The sequence below is a fragment of the Chinchilla lanigera genome, unplaced genomic scaffold (assembly GCF_000276665.1).
Source record: "Chinchilla lanigera isolate Chin_1 unplaced genomic scaffold, ChiLan1.0 scaffold00068, whole genome shotgun sequence".
NCBI lineage: Eukaryota > Metazoa > Chordata > Mammalia > Rodentia > Chinchillidae > Chinchilla > Chinchilla lanigera.
Window position 1 is genome coordinate 11,153,019 of NW_004955469.1, and position 26,595 is coordinate 11,179,613.

At 45.9% G+C, this 26,595-nt stretch overlaps 1 protein-coding gene across 1 annotated transcript in view; it reads right to left on the reverse strand.

Annotated features, from left to right (window-relative positions):
- Alk (anaplastic lymphoma receptor tyrosine kinase) overlaps positions 1-26,595 on the reverse strand; it is a 701,863-nt gene that overhangs the window by 103,646 nt on the left and 571,622 nt on the right. Inside the window, exons 7-9 of the mRNA XM_005400546.2 lie at positions 21,975-22,106; positions 19,672-19,772; positions 607-776 (exon numbers count right to left, since the gene is read on the reverse strand). Of these exons, the coding sequence (XP_005400603.1) occupies positions 607-776; positions 19,672-19,772; positions 21,975-22,106 (403 nt within the window). The remainder of the gene's footprint in view (positions 1-606; positions 777-19,671; positions 19,773-21,974; positions 22,107-26,595) is intronic.

The window sequence follows — 26,595 nt, forward strand, 5'->3', positions numbered from 1 at the left end:
TGGGCAGAGAGTCAGGCCTGGGTGTCAAGTCTGACCCTGGTGTTCATGTACAGGCAGTTGACCTCTTCAATTTTCCCCTGTAAGAGGACGGGAATGGACACCAGCTGGTAACACCTGTTGTATTTCTTGCAGAGGAAACTAGTGCACAGGTAAAAACAGAATGCAAGGTAAAAAAATGTCAAATTGGGAAAGGAAGGCAAAAATCCATCAAATGAGAGAAAATGCTACGTACTTATAAGGCTGGATTACTATTGGGGAGTAATGTGAGTTACCCAGTTTTAGTTCTTCCTATAGATACTGTAGGGAGAAGATGAGTGCTCATTACCACCAAGATGCCTTGGAGAATGTGCCCTCAGTGACTTGCAGAAAGTGTGCATGTCCGTGCGTGCGTGCGTGCGTGCGTGCGTGTGTGTGTGTGTGTCTGTCTAGCACAGTGGTGGAGAACCTTTGGCATGTGTGCCACAGCAGGTTGTTTGTATCACTGCAAGCTCTAAAACCCTTGCCATCACTGGTCTAGAGTCAAGGGCACCAGAGGAGGGAAGACGCGGCCTGCTTTAGCATGTGGCTGGTAGAGAAAGGGAGTAGAGGGAACGGGTAGAGGCTCACCTGTCGGACACATTGAGGAGAGGAAGCACTGCCCACTGCCACAAGCTCAAGCCTTCATTGGTGGCCACATGCCAGATCATTCTGCTTTGCTCCTTCCCGGTTTTGTTTTCCACCAGCACCAAGGACACATTTCCTCTTAAGACTCCACGGATGAGCCAGGACATTCTGAGCTGAAAAGGAGAGGACAGCCAGAGGAAGCGGTGTTAAAGTTGAAAAGAAGCCTTAGATCTCCTTCTTGGAATTCTCAGTTGATGCCTGAAGGATTTTGTTCAAGACTTAGCTGAGGTTGGTCCAGTGGTGGCAGGGCACCACCTGATCTCATTCACTGTCTCCCAAAGTGGCTTTTATTAAAGTTCAAGAATCTAGGCAGGGATAACCAGGGGGCAACTGTGAAGCTTTGTTCAGGTTGATAATATCCTATATTTCTCAAGAGTCTACTTCTGAGTCAGATGAGTGGGGTATTCAATGAACTTCCTAAAGAGTAGACGGAGATTTTTGTCCATAGCCCCACTTCACATTTCGACCTTATTAAAGTGATTATTTTACTCCATTTTCTCTTAGAGGTTTAGGTGTAATAGATTTTTATTCCTTCCCCAAAGACTCCAATAATCTTACTTCTACAGTGCCATGTGTTTGGTAGCTGGAGACTCTATGACGTGGTAGGCAAAGACCCAACAAAAACCTGCTTATCAAGATCTTTTACTATGATTGTCTTACAGAGTGAGGAGGCCAAAAGGAAGCTACTATCATGGTTTCATTGTGTTTTTATTAATAGTTTCTATGGCATTGTTCCCCTGAGATTTGACAGGGAATTGTCACTACTAATCTTTCAAACAAAGTTTAAATACAGTCATGTTCAGAAGCAGTACAATTATCAAGGTCTCTGATCATTTTGTTTCAAATAAGAGGTTGTGTGTTTGATAGGAACAATCTAGAAACAATATTGAAAACTTAAGGCAACTACATTATATCACTGCTTAAAATATTCCTGTTTTTGTCTTTAAGTAAAAATGGGCATTATAGAAAGGACAAAGCTGGGGTTCTGATCAGCTACAGTACCCACGTTTGGTTCTCATAATTTGAAGACCTGCTTCTTGTACATCACCATTCTTTTGTCTCCTAGTTCCTGGCTGATGGTTGCCTTACAATTTTATTGAAAAGGTTAAGCGCCACAAGGCAGAAGACTACACCTATGCATTAGAGTCCCTGATCTCCTTAGGAAGCCTGACTTCTAACTGCAGTGTCTTCACTTGTACTTTTTCCCTTATCCACCTTTGAAACCTCCAGGGATAATTGGAAGAGGAGCACTTGGCTTTCTTTTGGTCTGGATGCCATGATGAGAAATTTGAATTCTCTCTTTGCTAACTTTAATCTCTCTCACCATCAGCCCATGCCATGTGATGTGCCTTGCTGGCGCTCATACCTGACATGTGCCTTCTCTCTTCTTGCATTTGGCCAAAGAACACTGTAGATTTGGGCTTCTGTAAATGCAGTCCGTTGAACCTCTATGGACAGGATGATTGGTTATGTAGTCATTCTCTGTGGATTTCCACATTTGCTTTCTGGATACACATACTCCAGCAGATGTTTCAAACACTCCCTCCAACACTGCTGCTTACAACTGTTTGTCCCCAAGTCCTGATCTATTATTTCTTTTTTTTTTTTTTTTTTTTGGTTTTTTTGGTTTTTCTCCGGTACCAGGAACTGAACTCACGACCTTGCACTTGCCAGGCAGGCGCTTTTGCCGCTGAGCTAAATTCCCAGCCCCTGATCTATTATTTCGATTTCCACTTTGCTGAGAGAAAGATCTACTACAACAGTCCAGATCTCTGTGAGACAGCTCTCTCCCACTTTCTCTCTCCTTAGGGTAGCACAAGAGGTGTCTATTTCTCCTCCCTTCCTCTTTCTTCTGTCTTAGAGGAAGCTGCATCCTTCATTTTCTTTTCTGTTAGCCCAGAGCCTTCTCACCTCCCCTGCTCCTTGCTCTCCCAGTCACAGCCCTCTTTCCTTCAGCTGCTTCAGCCTCTCTATCTTCTGGCTCCTCATCTATAAAGAAGGTCAGATTCCACCCATCCTGGAAAAATGGGTAGAATTTATTTAATCCTGTTAACCCCTCTGGCTTGCACTCATTTCTGTATCTCCATTCCAAAGGTGAGATCTTGGACTGCTGGGATGTATGTAACTGCTGCTTCCATTTCCTTGCTGCTGCTTCTCTCTTCAAATTCGTTCAACCTGGATTCTACCTTTATTTCCTCATTACTTTGACAAAGTAAGTCTCACTTGCTCCTTTACAATTTATCTCCAAATTCTCCCATGGTCTCCTAAAGTGCCTCTCCTCATTCTTTGTTCCTTATGAATTCTTTTGTACATCTTGATCACATTTTCCTGTTTATCACCGTCATCTGTGACTCAGAGCTCAGCAACTCCTAAGTTTTTCATTCCTTATTGAAACATCAAGACAATAATATTCTGTATAATTTAAGGAAATGAAATTTTAGTCATTCAACCAATACTTGTTGGGCAACTATGCTAAGTCACATGCATCTTCCATTCCAGCATGGTGGAAGAGCTGTAGAATTAGAGAGCTCTGGATTCAAAACCTATTTTTTTTTTGCCATTTTGTCCAAGGAATCATTTTAAAGCTCAGTTCCTGTTGTCTAGGATAGAAATAGTGCAATTATTTCGTAGGGGTATAGTGACTATTAAGTGAGGCAATAAATAATGTAACAAAAAGTTAAAAAGGAGTTTTGGCTGGAGCACTGAGATGGTACATAGCACACTTCCGAGGGAAGGAGAACGCAAAGATGCAGGACCCCTGAGAAAAGTGGGTGAGAAGAGGTTACACAGTTCATAACCTCTTTTCCATAGTTTGGCTATAAAAAATCTGGTTGCTGGACAAGAGCAGTTTGGGCACATGCTTTTGGCAAATTATGACTTTGGTCTCACTCTCCTGCTAAGAAGCCAGGTGCAGAGAGGTCCTCTCTCCATCCCAAGTCAAGAGAGAATGGTTTTACAATACCTCGCGGAGCACTGCACACTTACCCCTTGTAGTTTGGGCAGCATAGTGAGTGTGTGTCTCTCTCCTACATTGGAAATCTGAGGTTTGAGCTAGGGGTTGGTTAGCTGCGGGACAGCAAAAACATGCGAGGTGGCAGCATTGGGTCCTGGGGCAAAGAATTGCATGAAGATGGCACATGCTTTAGAGGGGGGGCGCATGTGGCTCATTTTAGATCTTGTCCAAGAAGGCTGCATGGAGAGTAAACAGACCACAGCAGAAAGGAGCTGCTGATAGCGTGAGAAGCCCACAGGTGGAAGGAGAAGGAAGTGATTCCCTGCAATGCACATGTAGAGGCTCCAGTCAAGAGGAAAGACTCCCAGCCACAGTGGAGGTGGCGGGGAGAAGGCAGATCTCCAAAGGAACCATAGAAGTGCCCTGTGCAAGGCAGTGAGCCGCAAACACTTGTCATAGCAGGAAGATACTAATGCTGCATCACAGCAGCCCCAGTCAAGTGTGACTGCTCTCGCCCCCCTTACTTCTCATTTCCTGTACCTGCCGCAGTGCGGAAGGGTCAGAGGTCAGCAAGATGACAGAGAAGAGGAGAAGTTGGTGGAGAACTAGACAAGCCACTCACCTGATTTCAGGCTGCCCATCTGCAATTGGCTCACTGTGGTGGGGACAGGAAGGAAGAGAAGCTTCGACTTTAAAGACTGAAGTTGGGACTGGTTGGACATTTGATGACTAAATAAGCCAGTGTCTTATGTTTCAACGTGACTGGAGAACTGCCTGCAGTACTGGAGAGTGGCCGGATAAGCAGCAGTACCTGCAGAGCTTTCATCCAGTAGCCCACTCCAGGGAGCTCCTTATAGAGGGGATTCTCATACTCCCCCTCTCCAACATTTATACCTGCCTTGCATTTTTCTGCTTCTGTGACTGTGCTTCTTCTGTTTTCTCTACTCACTCTTTCCTTCTCTCCACTTAAAAAAGAGGAAATCTATTTCCTTTCCGGGAATCCTTCTCTTGTCATTCCTCCCAGAAATGACTTTCTCTTCCTCTGAAGTCCTGTGATTGAAGTTACCATCCTACCTCCTGGGATGTCTTCTCTTCCCTCCCGCCCTCATTGCCCTTGGGCCACAAGGTCCTTCAAGGAAGGGACTGTCTTATTTATTTTGTATTCAGAAGCTGTCAAGTGAAGGCACATGGTATGGCTGATCAATGTCAGAAAGAATAAAAAGCTACACATGCATAGGCAGCCCCTCCTGTCTTTACTGGGTTTCCCTCTCAAGGACAGTAAATCAACTTTCTATCCTGTGAGGCTCATTTGTACTTCCCTGCATTCCGGGGGCCAGGTTTTACAAAAGGGGAGAGGATCCCTCACTTTCCAGTCACCTGGCTATATTCTAATCTGTCCAATTCTCAGCTGCACTGAGGAAATTTTCAGTGTGAAATAGAATTTGCTGATTGCATGAGCCTGGCAGTGGGACGTGGCTGTGACGTCTGTGTTGGGGCCTTGAGCCAGCAGATTGCCAAACCTTCTTCCTGCACATTCTTTAGGCCAGTCAGGGAGAGGGAGGGAGGGAAAGTGGGGCTGGTGGAAAGGGGGAGAGGGAGAGAGGAAGAAGGAGAAAGAAAGGAACGAATGCTGGGTCGGCCACCAAGAAACGGTGCTAAGGCTGTGGCACCCTTGGCTCCCTGAGGAGGTCCACTGAGACACTTTTACCACATGCTTACTCTATGGTGCATACTCTATGGATCTTCCTTGCCCTCATGGAGCTTATTGTCTAGCCAGGAAGTCAGATTTTATATGAATAACTAACTACAAGTGTGCTGGGTGCAGCAAAGGGTGAAATAATTAGAGCCACTTGACAGTCAAGACAAAAGGAACAAGACAAAGCACTTGACATCAGACAGCCAAAGCATTAGGTAAAGACAGTCACCTGTGTAACTGTTGAGAGTGACGAGTAAGTAAAAAAAGTTAAAAATTAATTTTCCTTTCGCCTTGTAATGTCACCATTTATAGTTATAGTAGAACACATATATGATACAGACACAACTCAAGCCAAAGTGTGTACTGAGTTTCCATAATACCTACTTCTGGAAATAGACACAAAAGGCTTGGGGTAAGACTGACAACTGCCAGCGAGTAAATGGCTAGTAAGTGTGTGTTGAGGCCGTGAATTCTGTTCACCCACTGAGGATGCGGTAAGATGGTGTACCAGGCAGATGTTCTTTCTCAAGACACACGCACTCTAGAACCTACTGTCTTTCCTGATCTGCTTCTCATCTGTGACTTCCAGATTCTGCCTCTAAGAGGCAGTCAGTGCCTTGCAGCTCATAGTCTGGTCCTCAAACCCATGCCTTCAGTAATACCTGGGATATTGTTAGAAATGCGGAGTCTCTGGCCTGGCCCCAGACCTACAGAACCAGAGTCTGGAGAGAAGCATCGATTAGATAGCAGCCTCTGGGCCTTGCCTGGGTAGACTTATGACTCACTGCCTTTCCAGAGTGGACTACTGTCCTTTGCATCAATGCTCAGTCTTATAAAACCATCCTGGCTTCCTGGCTTGTTGACTATAGCAGAATTGGGAGTTTGCACTCCACAGTTAAAGTACATTAACTATGTGATCTTAAGACTACTGCTTATCTCCCCTGGACCTTTATTTTGTTATAGAAAAACTTGTGACCATAACCATACCTTCTCTGCCCACTTTAAAAGGTATTGTTAAAGACTAAGCGAGATAAAGAACATTGTGAATATCATTGTAAAACCAGTAGTTTTCAGCCTGGGCTGCAAATTAGAATCATCTAGGGGGTTCTCTGAACTGCTGATGTCTGGGATTGTGCCCCAGAGAATCTAACTTAAGTACCTTTGGGTAGGTTCTGGGCACCAGTGGGCTTTAAAGTCCCCCAGGTGATTCTAAAGTGCAGGCTGGATCGAGACCACTGGGGTGTCAGGGTTACTTAGCGCAGGAAGTAAGTGGTCCTCTCAGTGAGGGGTCCATTTTCATCTTGGACTTTGAGTAAAAAGCCATTGTTAATCACTAAGATATGGCCTAAAATGTACCCACCCCCAGCAAGATATAGAGAAGGTGATTCTCTCACATGGAGCTATCACATCAGCTCCTGGCAAAGATCAAGAATAACCCACAAAATGAGAGACTCCTGGGCTGAGGGCAAAAAAGAAGCGACCTGAGCCAGAACTCTCCTCTTGGACTGAAGGCTAAGGTTCTCATTGGTTTCTTAATTCGAAGAACTGGATGACTTAAGTGAAGTGTTATTGAATCTCCCCTGCTAGTTATTTGTGTCTAAAGGCATAGAAAACTGTGATCTTAAAGCAGATGGCAGGTTCAAGTCCCTTTCAAAGACCTCCTCTTATGGTTTGTGTCTGTATGTCCCCCCAAATCTTCATGCAGTCACGGGGCAGACTTCTAGAGTTTATGGTGGATTCATGGTCCAGTGTTGGGATTATGGATGTGAGTGCTACACACTGGGGTGGATAGTTTGCATACAATGTAAGGGAGGGAAAGAGGCTGCTTGCCAGCACTCCTCCTCCCTTTTGCTCTTGTTGCTTTTGCTATCTTCTGCCTCCATGAGCTGTTGCCCTCTCCCATGTGCCACCCTGCCTTGGAACCAGCCAAGCATGGACTGAAACCTCCACAAACTGTGAGCTAAATAAACCTTTCCTTCCTTAATTTTGGGTGTAAGTTATTTTGTCCCAGCAATGACAGAAAAGTAACCAAGACACTCCCTTTCATCTTTCCAGGGCTAAGTGGAAGATGCCCATGCCAAGGACATCCAGACTGACCTTGACAGCCAGGTTTTACCCAGAGTAGGCACAAAATACTCTTGCAATCTGACCTTAATACCTATTTCTAGCAGGGTGGACTATGGGATATAAAGTCATTTGTTAACTGACAACTGAGTACCAGAAAGTTGCACTAAGCACTTATGTATTCTCATTTTATAACCCTGACATCCCTGCATGTAGGTGTTACTACACCCATTGTCAGAGGAAGAATCCAAGGCTGAAACAGGCCCACATGCTGCAGACCTGGAGTCCAAACCAAGTTCCATGCTCTGTCTGCACTACCTGCAGTGCTGCTTACCTGCCTTCTAGGTTGGTAGCCCTTAAAGCTTTGGGGCGTATTGTGAAAATTTTCTATAACCTTATTGCTCAAAATGTGGTCCAGGGTGCAGCAGTGCTGGCATTCCCTAGGAACTTATTGGAAGCATAGGGCCTTGGACCCAGTCTGGCTCTACAAAATCAGAACTTCTATTTTAACAATATTTTACCTGAGAAATCCTTCCATATAGGAGAGTTTAGGGAGATGGTGGGTTTTAGGCCATTTACAGCCATTGCCTCTGCCACACAGTTAGCAGGTGTGTAGTGTGTGTGTGTGTGTGTGTGTGTGTGTGCTCACACAAATATGAGGGATTTTATACAAATCTGAAGTTCTATTTATGGGAAATCATACTTGTTGGAGCTTGTAACAATAAAATTTTGGATCCTTCTGGACACATCTTAATAGATATAGGTTACAAGAAGCAGGTTTTCACTGATAAACTCTTTTATATGCAGACAGCAAGGGAGAGAAGTGAGAGGAGACAACACCAGGACCCCGCCACCAGCAATTATATCTCCTGGCTCCAGCTGGCCCTTTCACAAGGGCCTTTTCTCTCTGCCTCTTGGTGGGGCTTGATAGACTTTCCAATTATGTGGTACCAGCGTTTGTCATTTTATTAATTAAAGTCCTGTATGTAAAACAGGAGCCGCATTGTGGCCAGGACTAATGCTATTATTCCTCTCATGGCCCTTTCTTCCTCCAGAGGTAATTACTGCAATTTTATGTCTAGAATATGCTCTGTGTTTGCTATGCGTACCTCGTGGCAGCTTCAGATCAATCTCTTGGACTTATAAGAAAATATCATAATAGGATGTGGACTGAAAAGAGAATCAATGGTATCAAATAAATGTCCATACTGCATGCACCGCCCCCAAATGTAGGACATGCTGGGGAGGGTGGTGCTGTCTTTTGTCCAATTTCTGAAGAGCTGCAGGAGTTGCAATAGCAGAGGCAAAACCAAGAAGGGATGCTCCAGTGTGAATTTCACATCAATAAAGAGAAACACTCCTTAGCAAACAGAGATGCACAAATATGAGCTTGTTGAGTGGGGAGAGGTGACAGGTGTCCTGGGTGTTCCACACGCTGAGGCCGGCAGATACTGGATGACCAGTATTAGAACTGTTATCAGGGACACCAAGCAAGCTCTTAATGAGGATAGAGGCTCCTCCTTGACCTATGATGCCACAGGATTGTGACTCTGAGTGTGAGCTTACAATTTTAAGAGTTCTCTGATTTCAACTTAGTATCTCATTAACTTCAGCTGAGAATATTGACTCACTGCAAAATCCAATGTTTTTGTTCACCATCTTCTAATTCACCTGGAAAAAAATAAACACCAACTCTCTAGCTATAAATAGTCTAATGAAAAATCAACTCAACACAGCAAGAAGCTGGCCAGATGCAGATTTTTTCTTTTTATAACAAGCAAATAAAATGTGATACTGGCAAATACTTGCAGTGCTAGATGCCTGGTCATGCTGGAGACTTTTAAAAGACCTTCTTGAAGATACCACCTGATGTCTTTCTGAGGCATCACATCAAAGCCAGGAAATAACCAGCCAGGGATGGCCATCTACCTACCCCCTTTAAAAACATGGAGGCAAAACATGAAGTTTGTATGTGAAAAAATTAATAACCTTATGGCTGGCTGGTGGCATAATAAAGCTACAGAGCATTGTTTCACTAGTGTAAAATTTGAAAGAGTTAATTTAAACTCGGAGGTATGATAGGCACTGTGAAATGATAGGAAATTGCTCAAGAGTAAAGGGCAACTGGGATATGGGAAAAGTGAAGGGAAAGGAGGAGAAATTTTGTATGTATGTATATACAGGATAGTTAACATGGTTGTTCTTCTGTCTTCTATTTCTATGCTGAAAGAAACTGTCAGTGAGTCTTTGGTTGATCAGTATTGCATTTCTATATCTGTTTTCATGAGAAGCCACTTTGAAGATATCAATATGTAATACAACAACCATTGTTAATTCCCTACCACTTTGTTTGTAACTTTGTATTGTCTTACTGTTCTTTTGCTATGTTGTAAAATGTTGTCTGTCTGTTAATGTTTTCCTCCTTTTATTTTTAAAATAAAAAAAGCAAGGAAAACATGCCAGTTTAGTGCTAAAATAGAAAAAAAAAATAATAAAGCTACAGATATCCATTTTCATTTATCGGATCTTTTTTTTCTTTTCCAATTTTTTTCCAGTGAACACCCATGACTTTTGATAACTAGAAAAAACTATAAAAATAAATTTAGGACCACTATTAAAAACATACTTTTGAGGAATAATATTGATATATAAAATATAAAAGTAAGTAAAGAAAGATGGCATAAACACATATGGTATGGTACCAAATTTATACAAACTTTTATCTGTGGCTATGCTCAACTCAATATGTACTTGTCTGGAAGGAAATGTGCTAACATGTAGTGGAGGATATGATTGTGGGGTAGGATTGTGGGCAATTTCACCTTTTTGTTTATAATTTACTGTGTTTTCCTAATGTCCTACAATGAATATAGCCATAAAAAATAAATGCTGCATTTAAAAAGGTAGTGAGGGAAGATTATGGTGTTGTTGGGAAGTGCTGTTTTTCATCCACGTTTGAGAGGATTCAGATGAAAAAACATATAAAATAAATTTAGGGACCTAGATATAAAATACATAAATTTGAGAGACCTAGGGCAGCTAGAAGCTTCTGAGGGACAAGGCAATGTATGCTGTTGGCAGAGCTGGGCTTTGGAGTCAGAAAGAGTGCTCGGTTTTCATTTAGTACAGAATATCTCAGAGCTCAGTGTCTTCATCTGTAAAATGGAGCCACTAGTACTCTACTTGGAGATCTATTGCAGGGCTTTATTCAGATTGTATGAGTGGAGGGCCCAGAGCTCCTCTGGACTGAGGCCACATGGATGCGTTGTAACAATCACCAGTGGAAGCCATGAGGGTCATGATTAACATGCTGCTTTTGAACTGAACCCAACTCTGTTCCAAGCGCCCAGGAAGATTTTATTCACACCCCTGAGCCTTGACAGTAATTCTTCATATGTCTCAGTTTCATCATGTAATGGGGGAGGTATTAATTTTGAATGGCTCAAAGGTATTCAATTAATTATGTCCGACTGCAATTACAATTGCTGTTGATTACTTCGGCCCATTAGCATGTATTCTGGCAGAAGCAACCACATCACAGTAAGTGGTGACAGAACGCTAGGCTCCAGTGGCCGCCTAGCTCTACATGCTGAAGTAAGAATTATTTTGGCTCAGAAATCTCAGTTGGGCCACATTTGTCAGATCCTTGAGACTCCATGAGGAGTCTTCTTACTGGCTCCTATCCTTGAGGGGCTGTGCAATTAATTAATTAATTATTGATTAAGTGGGTTTATTGGGCATGTTCTCCTGGTGCTACTGCTAGAAAAATAATACTCCCAGCCTGCACACACTTTGCTAATAGACTGAGAGGAGAAGGAAGAACACATAGTGTCGGTAGCAGTGACTTCCTCGTGTCTGAGTAAGGCAAGAAGAGGATGATAATAATTGCTGCCATTCCTAAATCACCGTAAAGATTACAAAGAGCTTTCACATTTTCATCTGGTGCTGATAACAGCCTCACACAGCAACTAAAATAGGTATTTTCTTAAATCCCTAATTAGTAGATGTGACTTGCTTGACATCAGATGGCTCAGAAGCACGGCACAGCTGGAAATTAAACTCAGGTGCCTAAGTCTGGTCTAGTGACCTCAGGGTGGTTATAGATTTGGTTTTGGAGTTGGACAGATCTGGTTTGAGTTGTGGCCGTGCCCCTTTCTGGGACTGACCTTGGGCAAGACATCCAGCTCTCTGGGTCCTGATATTTGAATTAGTAGATGAGGTTTACAATTCCTCAGAAGTCTGTTTTGATAATAGAAAGCGAAGGTGAAATGCTTAGCACAGTGCCAACCTTATACTATGAGATCGATACTTTAAAGACACACCTGGAATTGGCTTCCCAGATACCAAGGGTCCCTTGCCCCAGTCCTAAGGGATTTCTTTCACTTATGCTGAAAAGAGTTAGGGTGTTGGGGGCTCTAATGAAGGGTTTTGGCTTGCTTTTAATGTAATGTAGCTGAGTGATTTATAAGTGACCTGAAGACCAGAATCTTTCATACTGAAAATAAGTTTTCCTAACTTTCCTCTTGGCCCTCCAAAGAGATCCCAAATTCCTCTGGCCTCTTTCCTAGCATGGCCACAGGCACATGGTAGGTTTGAAATCAGAACTTGCTGGTTCACCCCCTACTACAGCCCTTCTATGCCTTCCCTCTTTTCTCCTAATTCTCTTAGACTACACGTCTGCCCTTCATCCAAGCTGGTCATGTTGCATGTTGGCCCGGCTCACGCTCCTCATCTGTAGGATGGGGAAGACATCATTCACCCACAGGGCACCTGTGGGCAGGAGGCAAGGCTCTGTAATCCTTTACATGTAGGCGGTTCTTATTACCAGGATGGGGATGCTATTACCAGCATATGGGATGTTTGCATTGGAGCCCTAAAGTGGGATCCCAAGCCCCAGACTCATACAGTGAGTCTTCAGGGAAAGTCATTTTGAAAAGGCCTCAAGAACCACTCCCAACCTCTCCAATGCAAAATGGTACATACTTAGGCTCCAGTTAAAGTTTCCTGAGATTATTGTCACTGGGAGTACTGGCAGCTACGAGAGCCAAGTCACCCAGGGTTTCAGATGTACTGTCAGCATCAGAGGTCAGGGAAGGGGTAGCCATAGTTAAGACTGGCTTCAGAGGAGACCATTGCACCCTTCAAAATGTACCATCCACTGGCCTAATCCTGATGAGGGGTGGGGCATCCTTTAAGATGAAGAGACCTTGGAGCTTCAGGAAAAGGTAGTGAGGGCTGGGGCCCTTCCTCCAGGCTTCTTGAACTGGGATCAACTTACTCGCCTCCCAGGTCTTCTTGAGGGTCCTTAAAGCCATAAGACCAACAGGCTAGATCTTCCTAGACTGCTGACTACTCAGTATTAAGTAATGAACTATACTTTTGCATGGAAACAAACAAGCATGCCTGGGAAGAGAATATAGAATTGGCATTGATTTTAAAGCTAAACAAGGCTTTTTAACAGAATGATTAAGCTTCTGATGTGCTGTAGTAGGCTGTTTTGTGAGACTCTCTCCTTGCCTTGGTTTCCTTGGTCTAGGGTTCCTCTCCTTTCTGGAGTCAAGCCCCTCTCATTTACAGCAGCTCTCCCGTCCACACAAGTCCCCCTGGAGGAAGCAAAGGTGTTCGTGCATCTTCAGGACCCTTTGCTGCATGTGGCCAGCTGTGCACAATTGAGGGCTCCTTCCCTAAGTCTTTATCTTCTATTTGACAGAGAGCAACAGTATTGTTGGCCCTCAAGAGGGCCAGGAAGGCCTCACCGCCTCACACTGGGGCTGTATACAGGTGGCAGTTATTGATCTCTGTCCACTGCCAGGGTAGGGGAGGCCAGTAGGATAAAGGGATTTCTGGGTTGGAAGACGGTACATCCTAGCCTCATGCAAGGTAGGGCAAGAAGCTGTTAGGGATGGTGGACAAGGGCCACTGGGGCCCATCTGCTACTTTCCCAGGCCCCAGTCACAGAGCTGGGCAATACCATTACCTCTGCTACTGCCAGGCCACTCAGGATAGAGCAGAGGGCAAGTTCTCTGACTCAGGCTCCTTGAATAGTGTAGGCCTCTGCCTTGATCTTGGACCTTGGGTCGCAAGAGTCTGTTAATGGTACTAGCAACAGTGGAGTAGCAGGAGCCATGGGTGCTGTCTAGTAAGTACTGAATTGTGCCTAGATCTAGGCTGGGCAGTTTTTACTTGTGTCTCACTTTTCCTCTTGACAGTGCTGAGAAGAGCGAGGCAATGTGCTCAAAATCTCCTGGCTAGAAAGTGGTGGGACTCCTCCAAGGCCTCTGACCTTTTTTCCCAATACACCCCACTGCCTAGGTGCAAGCTCTTATTGTCCTGGTTCCACATGGCCAGCTGGAGTCTTCTGAACACAGGAGATATCATAGCTGTGGCTGATGAGGCTGGAGAGAGACAGCTACCTGGAGCCCCCAAATGGCTCCTTCATGTTCCAGATGTTAGCATCACTCTGGGTGAGCCAGAGGCACCCTGTGCTTCTTGATGGGCTCAAAATTCTGTCCTCCTGGGCATATAGTAGACAACTCAGATAGATGCCGTATATCCAGCATGAAGTCCCCACCCTGGAGCATTACAAAAGGAGGGCATTTTGCAAACGGTATTTCCCAAAGACATACTGCATGTGCAGAAAATAGTGAATATGAAGACAACCCTTGACAACACGAGTTGAATTGCTCTTGGTTCTGGCAAGCACTGAAGCTGGACTTTCTTCTTCCTAGGCCCAAGACCTTTCTGTCACTGCAGAGATATCCCAGTGCTCAGCTTGGGGCCTGAGATATCCACAGGCGCTCTGCCTTAAAGATCCCAAAGGAGCTGGGGTGTGGGAGAGGAGAGACACAGAAGATGCTGCACTGGAATTCCCTCTACCTTGGCCCTGGTCCCCAACAATTTACAAAGGATGTTTCTACAGTCACCGCAAAGTGTGCAGCACTGTGGTCACATAAGAGGAGGGACTGGTTGTCTGTTGACCCTGGTGAGGTTTGGCTTATTCTTCCACTGGGCAGCAGTCAGCCATGACACAGGAAAGAATGAGGAAGTAGAGAAAGGGGAAGAAGGGTGTAGCTTCCTTCGCCCTAGATGGACACTTGTTCTATGAGGAAAGCAGACAGGATCCAGGAAATGAGCCCTGATTTAGGATCAAGCCTGAGGCCTTGGGGATAGCCTCTGCATCCTGACTAGCTAACATCAGTGAGGCTCAGAATAGTGCTCATGATGAGCAAATGGACTGTGGGTGAGCAGCAGTGTCCTCCTTGTACCCCATCTTGTTCCCAGGGGCGAGGAATCCACAGCAGGGAGTGAGCACGATGCCTGATGCCCTTGAGGCTGACATTAATCCCCTCTAAGCTGAGGAGGAATGATGTGTCCAGCAGGACAGTGTGCTAGGAAAAAGCCCAGCGTCATGAGGTTTGGGTTTGGTTTTGACTTGTAGTTGTTGCTTTGGGTCTTGTGCGCATTTCTTTGCTTGCCCGTGGAGGCAGGGTGCTCCCATCCCTTGAGTGGCCCACATGCCTGACCCTGATCATGGGTAGGGAGGCCCCTGACATGTAAGATCTGCTCCATACCGTGGGCGGAATCCAATAGTCCTGCCCACCCCCCGGCCCCACCTTGCTGAGGGTTTGGTGGTGGCTGCTCAAGGCAGAGCCCTCCTGTTTCTATTTTTTCCTCGACCTCAAGCCATCTTGTAATTATCATTATTACTTTTTCTCCTTTTCTTGCCTTTCCACAGGGGATTTGCTATTGGTTTAATAAACTTTAAAAACATAACGGTTAGGAAAGTGCGCGTCTTTTTTTCTATCCTGCAAGTCCTATTTGCCTGCCTGCAGGGAAGAAGTAAGAGAAAGCTTAAATAGACCCAGTCAACAGACCCATGACTCTCACCTTACGCTGCTTCTGAGTCACACTGCAAAGCTGGAGGGAGAGAAAGGGCCTTCCTCCAGCAGTGATCACCAGCACTCTGAAAAGCCTTACAAAATCAACCAGAGAGCAATTAACTAAAACACTCCCGAGTCTTCAGCCTTCTGGCCACTGCTGCCACTGGAGACTTCTCCTTAGAGGGATGTGAGTTGGGCTTATCCACAGCAGAAGGCAATTTCGGGTGCCAGTTTCTTCCCCTCCATGCCCCTCAGGGCCGCATTTGCTGTGTGTAATGACATGCAGTGTGGGTCTCTCTCTCCAGGCCAGCTCGCCTCTGCAGACTTGGAGGAGCGCCACCATGAACCTTCTGCCCTGAACTCAGCAGCGCCCAGCAGCTAAGCAAAGCTGGCTCTGTTTATGACATGGGCTTGGACAATAGTCAGGGTGGAAGGGTCCTGGCTGACTGCCAGGATGCCTGTGGGGTGTGTGTGTGTGTGTGTGTGTGTGTGTGTGTGTGTGAATCTGTGTGTGCGTGTGTGTTTAGGGAGAGGAGAAACTTGGCCCTGCCTTTGGTGAGGTAAGAAAATCAGTAGCTGGTAACTGACCATCACAAAAACTGGTGGGTCACAAGCCACTTCCTGGGTCTCCTGCATTCCAGCAGCTCTCAGAAGGAAAACTATTTCCATATTTTGGAGGGGAAGGAAAATGAGGGAAGCCCGCTTTTCCCCCTGGGGCCTTGTTCTGGCCTGAGAACACGGCTTAAATTATTCCAGTCACAGGCAGGCTATTCAAATAAAACAGAATCTCAAACCACACGGGGCTTGTTGAGACAGTCAGGCTTCCAGGATGTGTGAAAGGCAGGGGGAGGGGCGGAGAAAGCCCCTACAGCTCTCCTGTCCTCTCTATTACCGGCAGCTGCAATGCGAGCCACATCGAAGTGTGTCTCCAGGCCAGGGCAGACTTAAGCAGGGCTGATAGCAAGTGAGCGCATGAAAGCCACTGTAAGGCTCCCCTCCCTGGTGGCAACTTTAATTATTTGAGCTGGAGCTCAGTGAAATAAAAATAAAAATAAAATAAAACCAGAATATATTATAAGTGGCTCCCCAGTTTCCTGCAGTGAGTAGCTTGTGGTGGAGAGGGGGAACCAAAAACCACAGTGCTCTGTCTGTGGCTGGGCTAGGCAGAGGTCTTTAAATATTCATGCCCCATGTACGACTGTGCAGAGAGAGGGAGGAGGCAGCGCCTGCGGCAGCACTGGCTAGGTCAGGAAAGGGGCGGTGGTGGCTGCAGCAGCTAGACGCAGGAGGTAGGGTCTTCCGAAATGCCTTGGAAGTCACACTGGGTGCAAGGCACACCCTAGTTATGTCTCTATTACTTGACATCTGAACTGGTTCCACATGCTCTCCCAGACCCTTTGTCTCCTCCACCCCTTCTACCACTCCATCATTTCTTACCCCGTTCCTGAATCATCTTTCTGAAAGGTAAGTTATATGACACTGTTTGGGGCCACAGGCAGTGAAGGGAAACTGCATGGATACAGAACGAATTTCAGGCACCATTGGCAAGTGCAATTATGGCCCATAAATCCTAACTTTTGATGTGGAAGAAAATTACCAATGATGGGGTCTGAAAAGGCAGAGTCCCTGGGTCCACTTAGTGATGTCATTGAAGAGGTCCAGGTTGGGGGTGAAGAGTCCTGATTTATCACACCTTCTAGGTGACTGCAGGTGGAAAAGCCCAGACTTATTAGTTAACTTGTGCCTAGACTGTAAAGGAAATTCACTGAAGACATCAGTTCTAGGGGACTTCACTGATGCCGGTGGGGTTTCCTGAGTGAGCATTGTAAGATATCTGCTACACATTTACTTCCTGAAGGCCAGGACTGGTCTGGGTAGAGAAGGTGACCTTTGCTGAGCATCACTCTTGGAGCTCAGGTCGGCTGTCTGTAAGTCCCTGTGGGCCCAGCTCTCATCAGGGACCTCTATGCATAGCACCCACCTTCCTGTCCAGCAGACTGGGGTCCTTTAGGGTTGGTGAAGATTAAAGGCCCCACGTTAACCTCACATCCTCCCACAGCAATACAAGAACCACTTCCTACCACCGGAGTTCAGCCAACCTGTGAAAAGGAAATCAAGTTCCTGCCTTCTGCGTTTAGGATTTGACTAAAATAAATAGTGGGGCTTACAAACCTGGAAACATATAATTATATTTTGGTTACTTTTTTTGACAAAAACATTGCTCCCGACATTGGGAAGTCAAAGACCCACCAATCAGCCTTAGAAAATGGTCTGAAATCCTGAATGTGAGATGATGTGAATATAAATATATGTAAAGAGGAAAATGTGAATGGAAGATGGACCTACTCTCTTGCCTGCATTAGGTCTGCTGAGCCAAGTTCTGAAAAAGGGCAGGAAGCAGCAGAAATAGCCTAGAGCAAAGTTGACTGAGGGGAAAATAAAGCAGGTTAGTAAAAGAAAACATCTGTTTCAGCTATTGATCAACTCAAAGGGTATTAAAGAAGTGATGGAGTATTAGAAAAATATCACTTTTACCTTGACATTTCTTTTTCTGACATTAGGCTCATATTCAGTCTAGGGAAGAATAAATTTAAAGACCAAGTGCTCTTAAGGATCCCCCTGGCCTCTCAGGTGGGCCCACCATCTGTCCACATTCAGACTTTTGCTTAAGAAACCTTCCTTTCTAGATACCAGCTCTGAGGCACCCAAGAAATATCAACAATGACTGTAATTCCGCCATCCGTATCAGATAGCATGGCTTCTCAAATACAATTTAAGTTAATGAATCTATTTATTTCTGCTCAGAGTTCTTCCAGAAAAAATTTAAGGTGGCTCAGAGATACTTAAAATGTAGTAAGATAACATAAGCTAGAGCCCAGTGAGAAAGATGGGACGAGTGTTGAGTTATAAAATCAGATCAGCAGTGAAGTGGCTACAAACTGCACATCATGAAGCTCTACTTGCTTACTAAGGAGAAGCCTCAGGTTTAATTTAAGTATTCCTCTAATTGAAAAAATTATTTATACATCTTTTCTGCTCTTTGTTTTATGTCTGTGTGTTTTTATTGCACAAGAAACCTGAAGGGCTCGAACACCATCCTTCAGCAAGGGGAGTCCTGTCATCTGTATTCTGCTGGCCAACAGCCCTCCTCCCTGGATTTCTACTCACTAGGGAAGGGAAGCAAGGTTGCCTGGTTTTATCAGTGTCCACTTGATTTCCTTTTCGCAGGTTGGCTGAACTCCAGTGGTAGGAAAATGGTTGTTGTATTGCTATGGGAGAATGTGAGGTTAATGTGGGATCTTTAAAGTTCACCAACCCTGAAGGACCCCAGTCTGCTGGGAAGGAAGGTGGGTGCTATGCAGGGAGGTCCCTGATGAGAGTTGGGCCTACAGGGATTTACAGCCAGCCAACCTGAGCTGCAGGAGCGATGCCCAGACTTCTCGGTCATACCTATCTGTGAAACTAAAACACGTAGGAATTTCTTCTGTGACTTTCCAAAACAATAAGAGGACTGGCTAAACAAAGTTAGGTGCTACTGTTCCACTGTGTGTCAGGTGTGGATTCAGGGACCATGGGGAGCACAGAGAAGTCCAAAGCACGGCCGGCCTCAGAGACCCTAGACTCTGCTTTGTGGCTAACGTCTTATTCTCCCTTTGAGTGTATACACAGTGTGCTAACTATTGTAGTGTTCACTTTATGACCAGTACTCTTCTAAACCCTTTACAAATATTAACCTATTTAGAGGTCATCACTTTGGAGCAGACACTATTATTATCTCCATTTTGCAAGTGAGGAAACTGAGTCTCTGAGATGCTCAAACTGCCACTTGAGGTATAACCTGTCTCAAACTCTGGTTGTTTATTCTGGAGTTCATGATTTTAATCACTGTGCCATGGAAAAGTTTTAAGCACATTTCTTGGCCCCTACAGATTATGACCACATGTGAAAGAACGTGGCACCTGGTCACCTTTTTCCACTAAAGAGATAAGAGTTTCAGGAACCATTTGGGTAAGTGGCTTTGGAATCCTTGTGGAATGTCATAGTGAAATTTAGGTAAATCAAATTTCTGATGCTTCATAATATGAAGAGCCTGATATTTTTTTTAAAAGGACCTTGTAGCAAGTCTTTTGTAAGTTGTTGTTATCCTCCCTGTATGCCTTAGGAAACATTTTCTGGGTTTGCTTAAGTTAAAGTCTTACGGGAAATAGTTCAGTGAGCTGAGAGCAAAGAGGTTTAAAGAAAGAGTCTGTGTGTGTGAGACTTTATCACGTTGGTGCGATCTGCCCAAAGCATGGCAAAGTGACCTTCTTGTCATCCTGCCATCCAGGCTCCTTGCTTGATCTGCTTTCATTCATGTGGAAGTGAGGGAGGGGTGGGAGGAGAAGTCAGAGAAGTAGAACAACAGTGAGACTTGCCTCACATGGAGAGTTCTTCATCGGTGCAGGAAATGTAGCACTGGTAACTGTTGCACTTTCAGGACCGGGGACATCAGTGGTACTGAGCGACAGGGCATGGTCTGTGAGAAAGAAGCAGAAAGTTATGAATACACCATTTTTGTAAACTCAGAGGTCCAGAGTCAGTGGACTTTACATAGTTATTATTCAGATTAGGAGTATCTTTTGAAGACACTGGTTTCTAGCCTACAGTGGTTAAGGAAGTCTTCTTGTTATTGTCAACAAACCCTGACTCACACAAAGACTTGAATTTCAAACTGTCTATGAGCACATGGCACCAGGCATTGGTCTACTATATTCCCAGTCCCCTAGGAGTAGCCCGAAGTGCCCTCAGCCTCCCAGTCCCACTCTTCCCATTGCAGGTCATGGCTGAGGTTGACCTCCAAAGGCCAAAGGTCTCAGTGACCTTCCCTCTCTCCTCCCCGTCCTGGAGCCCAAGTCCCTTGCCCCATCTTGCTTTCCCTCCCATGTTCTGTGCAGGGAGACTCATTTCTTCTGTTTTTTTTCCCCCAGTACTACTTAGCCTGACCATGAACTGCCAACTTCATACAGCAGCAGTGAGAAGCATCTCTACACCCATCTCCATCTCTTGGTAAAGTCTTCTGTGGAGATGCTACCAAGTAACAGGTTCTGGTGGATCCAGGCAGAGTTATCTGTACAGGCCAGAGATCTTAGGAAGCGTGAGCCAGATTCAAGAAGCTGGGATTACGTGACCAGGGAAAGAAAAGCCATCACGTTGGTGGGTGGGTCACCACTGTTGTATTTTCATATTCAAAACCCTGGCATTCTGGGATGGGGGTAGTGTAGACTCTAAGAGAAAAAATCATGGTCCATAGTAGAATCCTGGAGAGATGGAGCTTGGCTTGAGGTGAGGAAAATTGGCCCAGGATTCACAGTTGTTATACAAGGGAATGGGCTATTCTTGGAGGCACTCAAAGCCTGTCACCAGTGGCATCCAAAAAGGCTGAGGAGTTATTTACTATGGGTGCTGTAAGGGGAGTCACCAAACAGTACAGAGACACAAAGAGCACACCTGGCTTTGAGCTCTCTCTGTCCCTGCAGACAGGGTGCTGAGGAAGATGCCATAGGGTAAGGAGGCCTCGGAGGAGAATGAGGAGCTTCTGGGCTCTCCTCATCTGGTGAGGGGCCTCTGTAGAGCCCTCCTATAGCTGTGGAAACTCAGCCTTTTTTCTGTGGACCACCACAAGTGTCCTGGACCAAAGCCAACTGACTCCGATGTAGCTAGCACTGTCCCAGTTGAGCTGAATATTGCCCCGTCACACACTTTCATTATGACTGCTATAAATTCATAAATAATCCATAGGGTGAATAATCTTAGCTTGCAAAGAGAGGGGATTTTGGTAAGTGGGTCTCCAGTTCCACTAAGAGGGAAAGATTGTGGGAATGGGAGGAGAGAGACTCCTTTCCCACCAGCACACTCCTGCAAAGAGGTGGGCATCAGGCCCTGCCCGAGCCTAGCCACTGGGTACAATCTGAAGCTGGGCCATGGCTGGACGGCCTTGCTTCTCCAGCAGGGTGACTTTGGGGGCTGTGCTGGTCTCAAAGACTCTGACCTGTGTTGGCTAGAATCTGAATCTGAAGTTGGTTAATTCCTGTGTGGATGCCCATCTCTTGGATATATGGACACCCTTGACTTCTCTGGAGGTCAAGCAAAGGTTGGGGGGAGGGTGGGGCTCCAGTGCCAGGAAGATAGGAGTTATCAGTTAAAGCCATGCTGGGTAGGGCAATGACAGCGAACCTTTTAGAGCTTTCAGTGATAATAAACAGGTGCCATAGGTTCACCACCACTGGGATAGGGGACTGGCTGAGGTAGTTTGGTCCCAGAGAATGAAACAGATGTGGGGCAATGTTCCCATGGGACAGCTGGGCAAATGACACAAGGCCTGTCTGTGTTTTAGTTTCCCCAGTCATAAAAGGGACAGTTGCTCTCCCTGCCCCTCAATGAATTATGTACCTGACAATGTGGTAGGACTTCCCTTATTACAAGAATGGGTTATAATGATGGTTAATCTTTCCTTGAAGTTCTCATTTGAAGTAACAGAAGGTGACAGTAAGCTTGACTAGATTCGCTCATTCAAAAGCCCAAGAAGGAAGAAAGAGGGGATTATATGTGAATACACTACACAAACTTTGGGCAGGCGCCCTGAAGGGGGCAGGGGGAAGCCCAGCTGCTCTAGGGTTGGGACTTAAATCCACGTGGACATCAGGCTGGCATCAGGGAGAAGGGAAGAGAGGGGTGGTACCTTGGTGGTCCTGGGACCAGGCATCCTTCAGGGTCCTGACTTGCCACCGGGGCACATGGGGTGAGAAGGTGCCTTCGGTCCAGCCACAGAAACCGTCCTCAAAGTTGCAGTAAAAACTAGCAGGAAGTTGACCTGGGGAGAGAACAGAGGGGCACAGTTGTTGCCAGGACTGCTGAAAGCAAAATGAACCAAATTATCCTCATTAGTAACAGCTCCCTAGTCAGAATGTTTGATGTCTGGTGATACTGACCATGATGGAGAGAAGCCCCCAAATCATAGCTTGTGTACTGCTGGTTTGCAATGTTCTGATCAGCAGGAAATAAAATAGTAATAACAGCCCACCTCAGCCCATGTAAGCCTAGTTTTATACATGATGTAGAGGAGGCTTGCAAAGGTTAAGCAGCGTGAAAAGATCAGATAGCCAGCAGGTGATCCAGTTGGGACTCGAACCCAGATTACCTGCCTCTCAATTCTGTGCTCTTAATAGCAAGTCACCATGAATGTGACCCCAGAAGAAAGCTCACTAGAATGCATTTCTAATGGTCCACACAAGGACATGGTAGTAGCACCAGGGGTAGTGTTCACAGGGCATTGGTTTGGGTCTCCTGAAAAACCCTGTCTGCAGACATACCTTTTTCAAAGCCTTCCATTTGCTCCCCTTTATTTCCCTTGCAGTTAAATGAAGCTATACAACTAGTTCTGGACAACGAAATGAGAGTGGAAGTGATGTGTATCTTATCTGGATTGAGGCTTTGAAAGCCCTGTGTAAATTTCCAGTCTCTTTTCCCTTGCTTTCATGACAGAAGAGTTCTTCCTGAGGGTGCTGCTAGGAGGAGGGCAGGGCCTCTGCAGGTTGGGTCCTGTATGCTTCTGTGGGGCAGGGGGTCCTCTCACAGTGGCCCTCACAGGACAGGTTCCAGGTTCCGTACAAGAGACCTTAAGCCACTGCATTTTGGGGCTGTCTCACCACTGTAGCAAAACCTGGCTGATCCTGTTCAAGCAATCCCAGTCTTTGTGGCCTCTGCATCATCTGCTGGCTCAGCAGAAAGGGCCCACAATCCTTTCCTCCACACTAGAGTGACCTCAGGTCCTTTTGAAGAGACCAGGGTGTGTTTTCTTGACCATATATTTCCCCGCTGCCCACAGGAGGATGGAAGGAAAGGAAAAAGGCAAAAGAAAGTTCACTTTCTCCAGGTTCCTCTGAGAATGGCTGGCTCAGGGAAGCCTCCAAATCTGAAGAGCTAGTGGGCCACCCCAGCAGCTCCAGGCTGGCCTGTGACACCTCCATGCAGGGAGAAGAAGTTCTGTAGCTGAGACTCACAGCTCTCCATGTCCTTTCTCCGTCTCAGCCTTCTTGGCAGCAGCAGGCTGACAAAGAGGGCCCTAACGCTTCCTGGCTGTGACAGCACCTTAGTGAATTATTACTCATTTCCTCCCGATTCTCTGTGCACTTCACACTGAGGCAGAATTATAAATTAAAACAGGCTGTCGCTGACTTTGAGCATCTCTTCCATTTATACCCCCCTGAAGAAATCATTTCCCCCCAAGCCCCGCATGTTCCTCTGATTAAAAATCCAAAAGCTAAAGAGATCTTTCTGTTTTACTTTTTACTTCCCCCTCAAGGGATCCCACATTCACTTCTTTTGCAGAAACCGACTGGTGTCTGGAAGTGACCTTCCATGGAACGTCCTTCATAATCATGCTTTAAAAACCAAGGGCCACAATGGACGATTCTGGCAGGTGATGGGCTGACAGAAGAGGAGGCAGGGCCGAGCTAGGGGCTGCACAGCATGGTGCTTCCTGCTCATCCTTTCACGACACCACAGCAGGCTCTCCTCTCCCCCTCAACCACTCCTGCTGTGTGACCTCAGGCAAGTCACTTCCTTAGAGCCTCAGTATAAATGGGGTGACAGTAGCATCGACTTCACGGGGTTGGTTTTAGGGCAGAGTTGGACCAATGTGAAGTGGAGACCGTGGTGTTAATTATTATTCATACTTGAGTTAGGGCAACTCATCAGGGTAGGCCCTCAAACAGCCAACACTACGCTGGCAGGGGCCGAGGCAGAGACCTGGCTGCCTCTCTGGACCAGTCTCACGGGGCTGCTCATGCAGTATCCCGGCCTGTGCCTTCCAGGGAACAGGAATGAGGAAGTGATCACATTCTTCTGCTTTGGGAAGTCTCCCAGTCCTGGCTGGCATACAGTTCAGGGCGAGCTGGGAATAGAAGTCTCTTTTCTTTACAGCTGACGGAATAAAGGGAGAGCGGGCAGGCAAAACTGCAAGGCAGATCGATGGGCAATTTATGTGACAATTAAACTTTGAAGAAAGGAAGGGGAGCCGACAGGACTTCCTTTCCTGAAGGCCACATGGGAACTCGGGAAATCACTGATAAGGCCAATTGCTGAGCACAAGGTTGGTCTCATGGTGTCAACTCATCCTTTGATTTCCTCCTTCCCTTCTCATTCACCTGAGCACCTACTAAGTGTTTGGAACATTGTTAGACTTCAATATTTATTTGCTGAACAAAAGGGGGGCAGGTTTACTTCTTTAAACTCTTGTCACTCAAAACGGGGCCCAGGGACCAGATGTGTCCACATCAATTGTGGAGCTGTTACCGGTGGGGAGCCCTGGGCCCCACCAGGCCTGCTAACTTAGAATCTGCATTCTGAACGTGCTCTCCAGGTACCTCTTGTGCACCTTCACACTCGAGGAGCATTTCTTCAACCACCCCTTTCCTGGGCTGCAGCCAGGTAGTTCATTGGCTGGATGGCAAATTGGGCTGCGTGAGGGGCAGTCAATCCTGCCACATTTGGCAATTATGACATCTGATTCCACTCTAAGAGAGACAAATCGGTAGAGTCAGAGAGATGTGACCTCAGCCACAGCCACAGGGGTTGCCAAGTATAAACTCCAAGCCAAATGGCACTACTTCTTTTCCTCCCTATGTGACAACTCTGTTAACATTTTTGATAAATACGTGTTATACATTTCCTTGAAAATATGGAGTCTTGGGAAAATGCTATAAGAAATACATCAAAATATTATGATTATCTCTGAATGTGTGTGAGAGAGGATTATGAGCAACAGTTATTTCCTCCTGTGCATTTTTCTAGATTTTCCAGTTATTTTACAACCGTTTGTTTTATTTTACAGTAAAGAAATACACTTTTTAAAAATGTTGTTGTTATTTTTCCAGTTCGTGCTGTGTGACCTCAGGAAAGTCACTTCCTTAGATCCTCAGGTTTCTTGAATATCAAATGGGGTGACAGTAGCATCTACTTCAGGGGGTTGGGTTTAGGACTGAGTTGGACAAATGCAAAGTGGAGACAGTGGTGTTAATTATTGTGTATACTTAAGTTAGGGGAACTCATCAGGGTAGGTCCTCAAACAGCCAACACTACGCTGGCAGGGGCAGACAGAGCCCTGGCTGCCTCTGTGGACCAGTCTCGTGGGGGCTGCTCTTGCAGTATCTCAGCCTGTGCCTTCTGGGGAACCGGAACGAGGAAAGGTATGGGAAGAGTGTCCCATGTCCAGGGATGGGTAATAATGTGTCTACAATAGCCAGGAGTCAGTGACCCATCCAGGGAATGGAGTGGGGTGATCTGGCCTTTTTTGAGAGGTCACATGCCATTAAGACTATTGGCCAGGGGTCTGTTGATGGGTTACAGCATCTGAGATGTCTCGCTTGGATTTGGCAATGTTTTTAATTTTAAATTCAGGCATATTGGCAGCTATTATGATACAGAACGGGAAAACTGAGACCTGGGGGGTGGCAGTCAAGGTGCTGATTCCACTCTCCTTCCTCCACAGACAGGTATAGCTCAGCCCTGCTCCTGTGTGATTTTTCCTGGGTGACTCCATAGCCAGGGTAATGCTTAGCACAATCAAAGTGAGAGACTCATACAACAGACGAGTTTGGCCTGCAGTATTTGGGAATGTGGGTTCTGAAGTCAGACTGAGTCTGAATCATTGCTTAAGCCACCAGCAAAAAGTCTGCTTGTGGATCGAGCTCACTCTGGCTTCCTTGTCTCCGAGATGGTTATAACAGCACTGCCCGGGGTTGTTGTATGAAATAAATTAACACCTAAAAAGTGTTTAGAGCAGCACCTGCACATAGTAAGGGTTCAATAAATGTTAGCCAGTATTGTTGCTGTTGTTATCCTCATGGGGATGGTTTCCAGAATCGATGGTGCAGCAAGAAAACAGCAAGAATGCCAGGAAGCATAGGGCACACAAACAAGGAAAAAAATTTTTCCTTTCTTATTCTGCCAAGAGCAGAATAAGAAAAAGATTGGACTAACTCTCTACCTGGGTTGCACTTCCCCTGCTAGCAGCTGATTCTGCAGCACAGAACCCAGGCAGGGTGTTCTCTAGGGCGGAGCTGTCATTCTGAGAGCTGGGCAGAGCAGCATCTCAAATGTGGCTGAAAAGGCCACTAGTTCCTAGGCACCTGCCCTTGATACCCAAACTTGGCTGCCCTGAAGCGTGGGGCTTGTTCTGGAAATCCACAATGGCAAGCTCCAGAAAGGCAAGAAAATGATCTCAATCCACAGCAATGGGCTGGATTCCAAAAGGCTCAATACTCTAATCACAGCTCTGTCCTCGACATGCTGTGTGACCC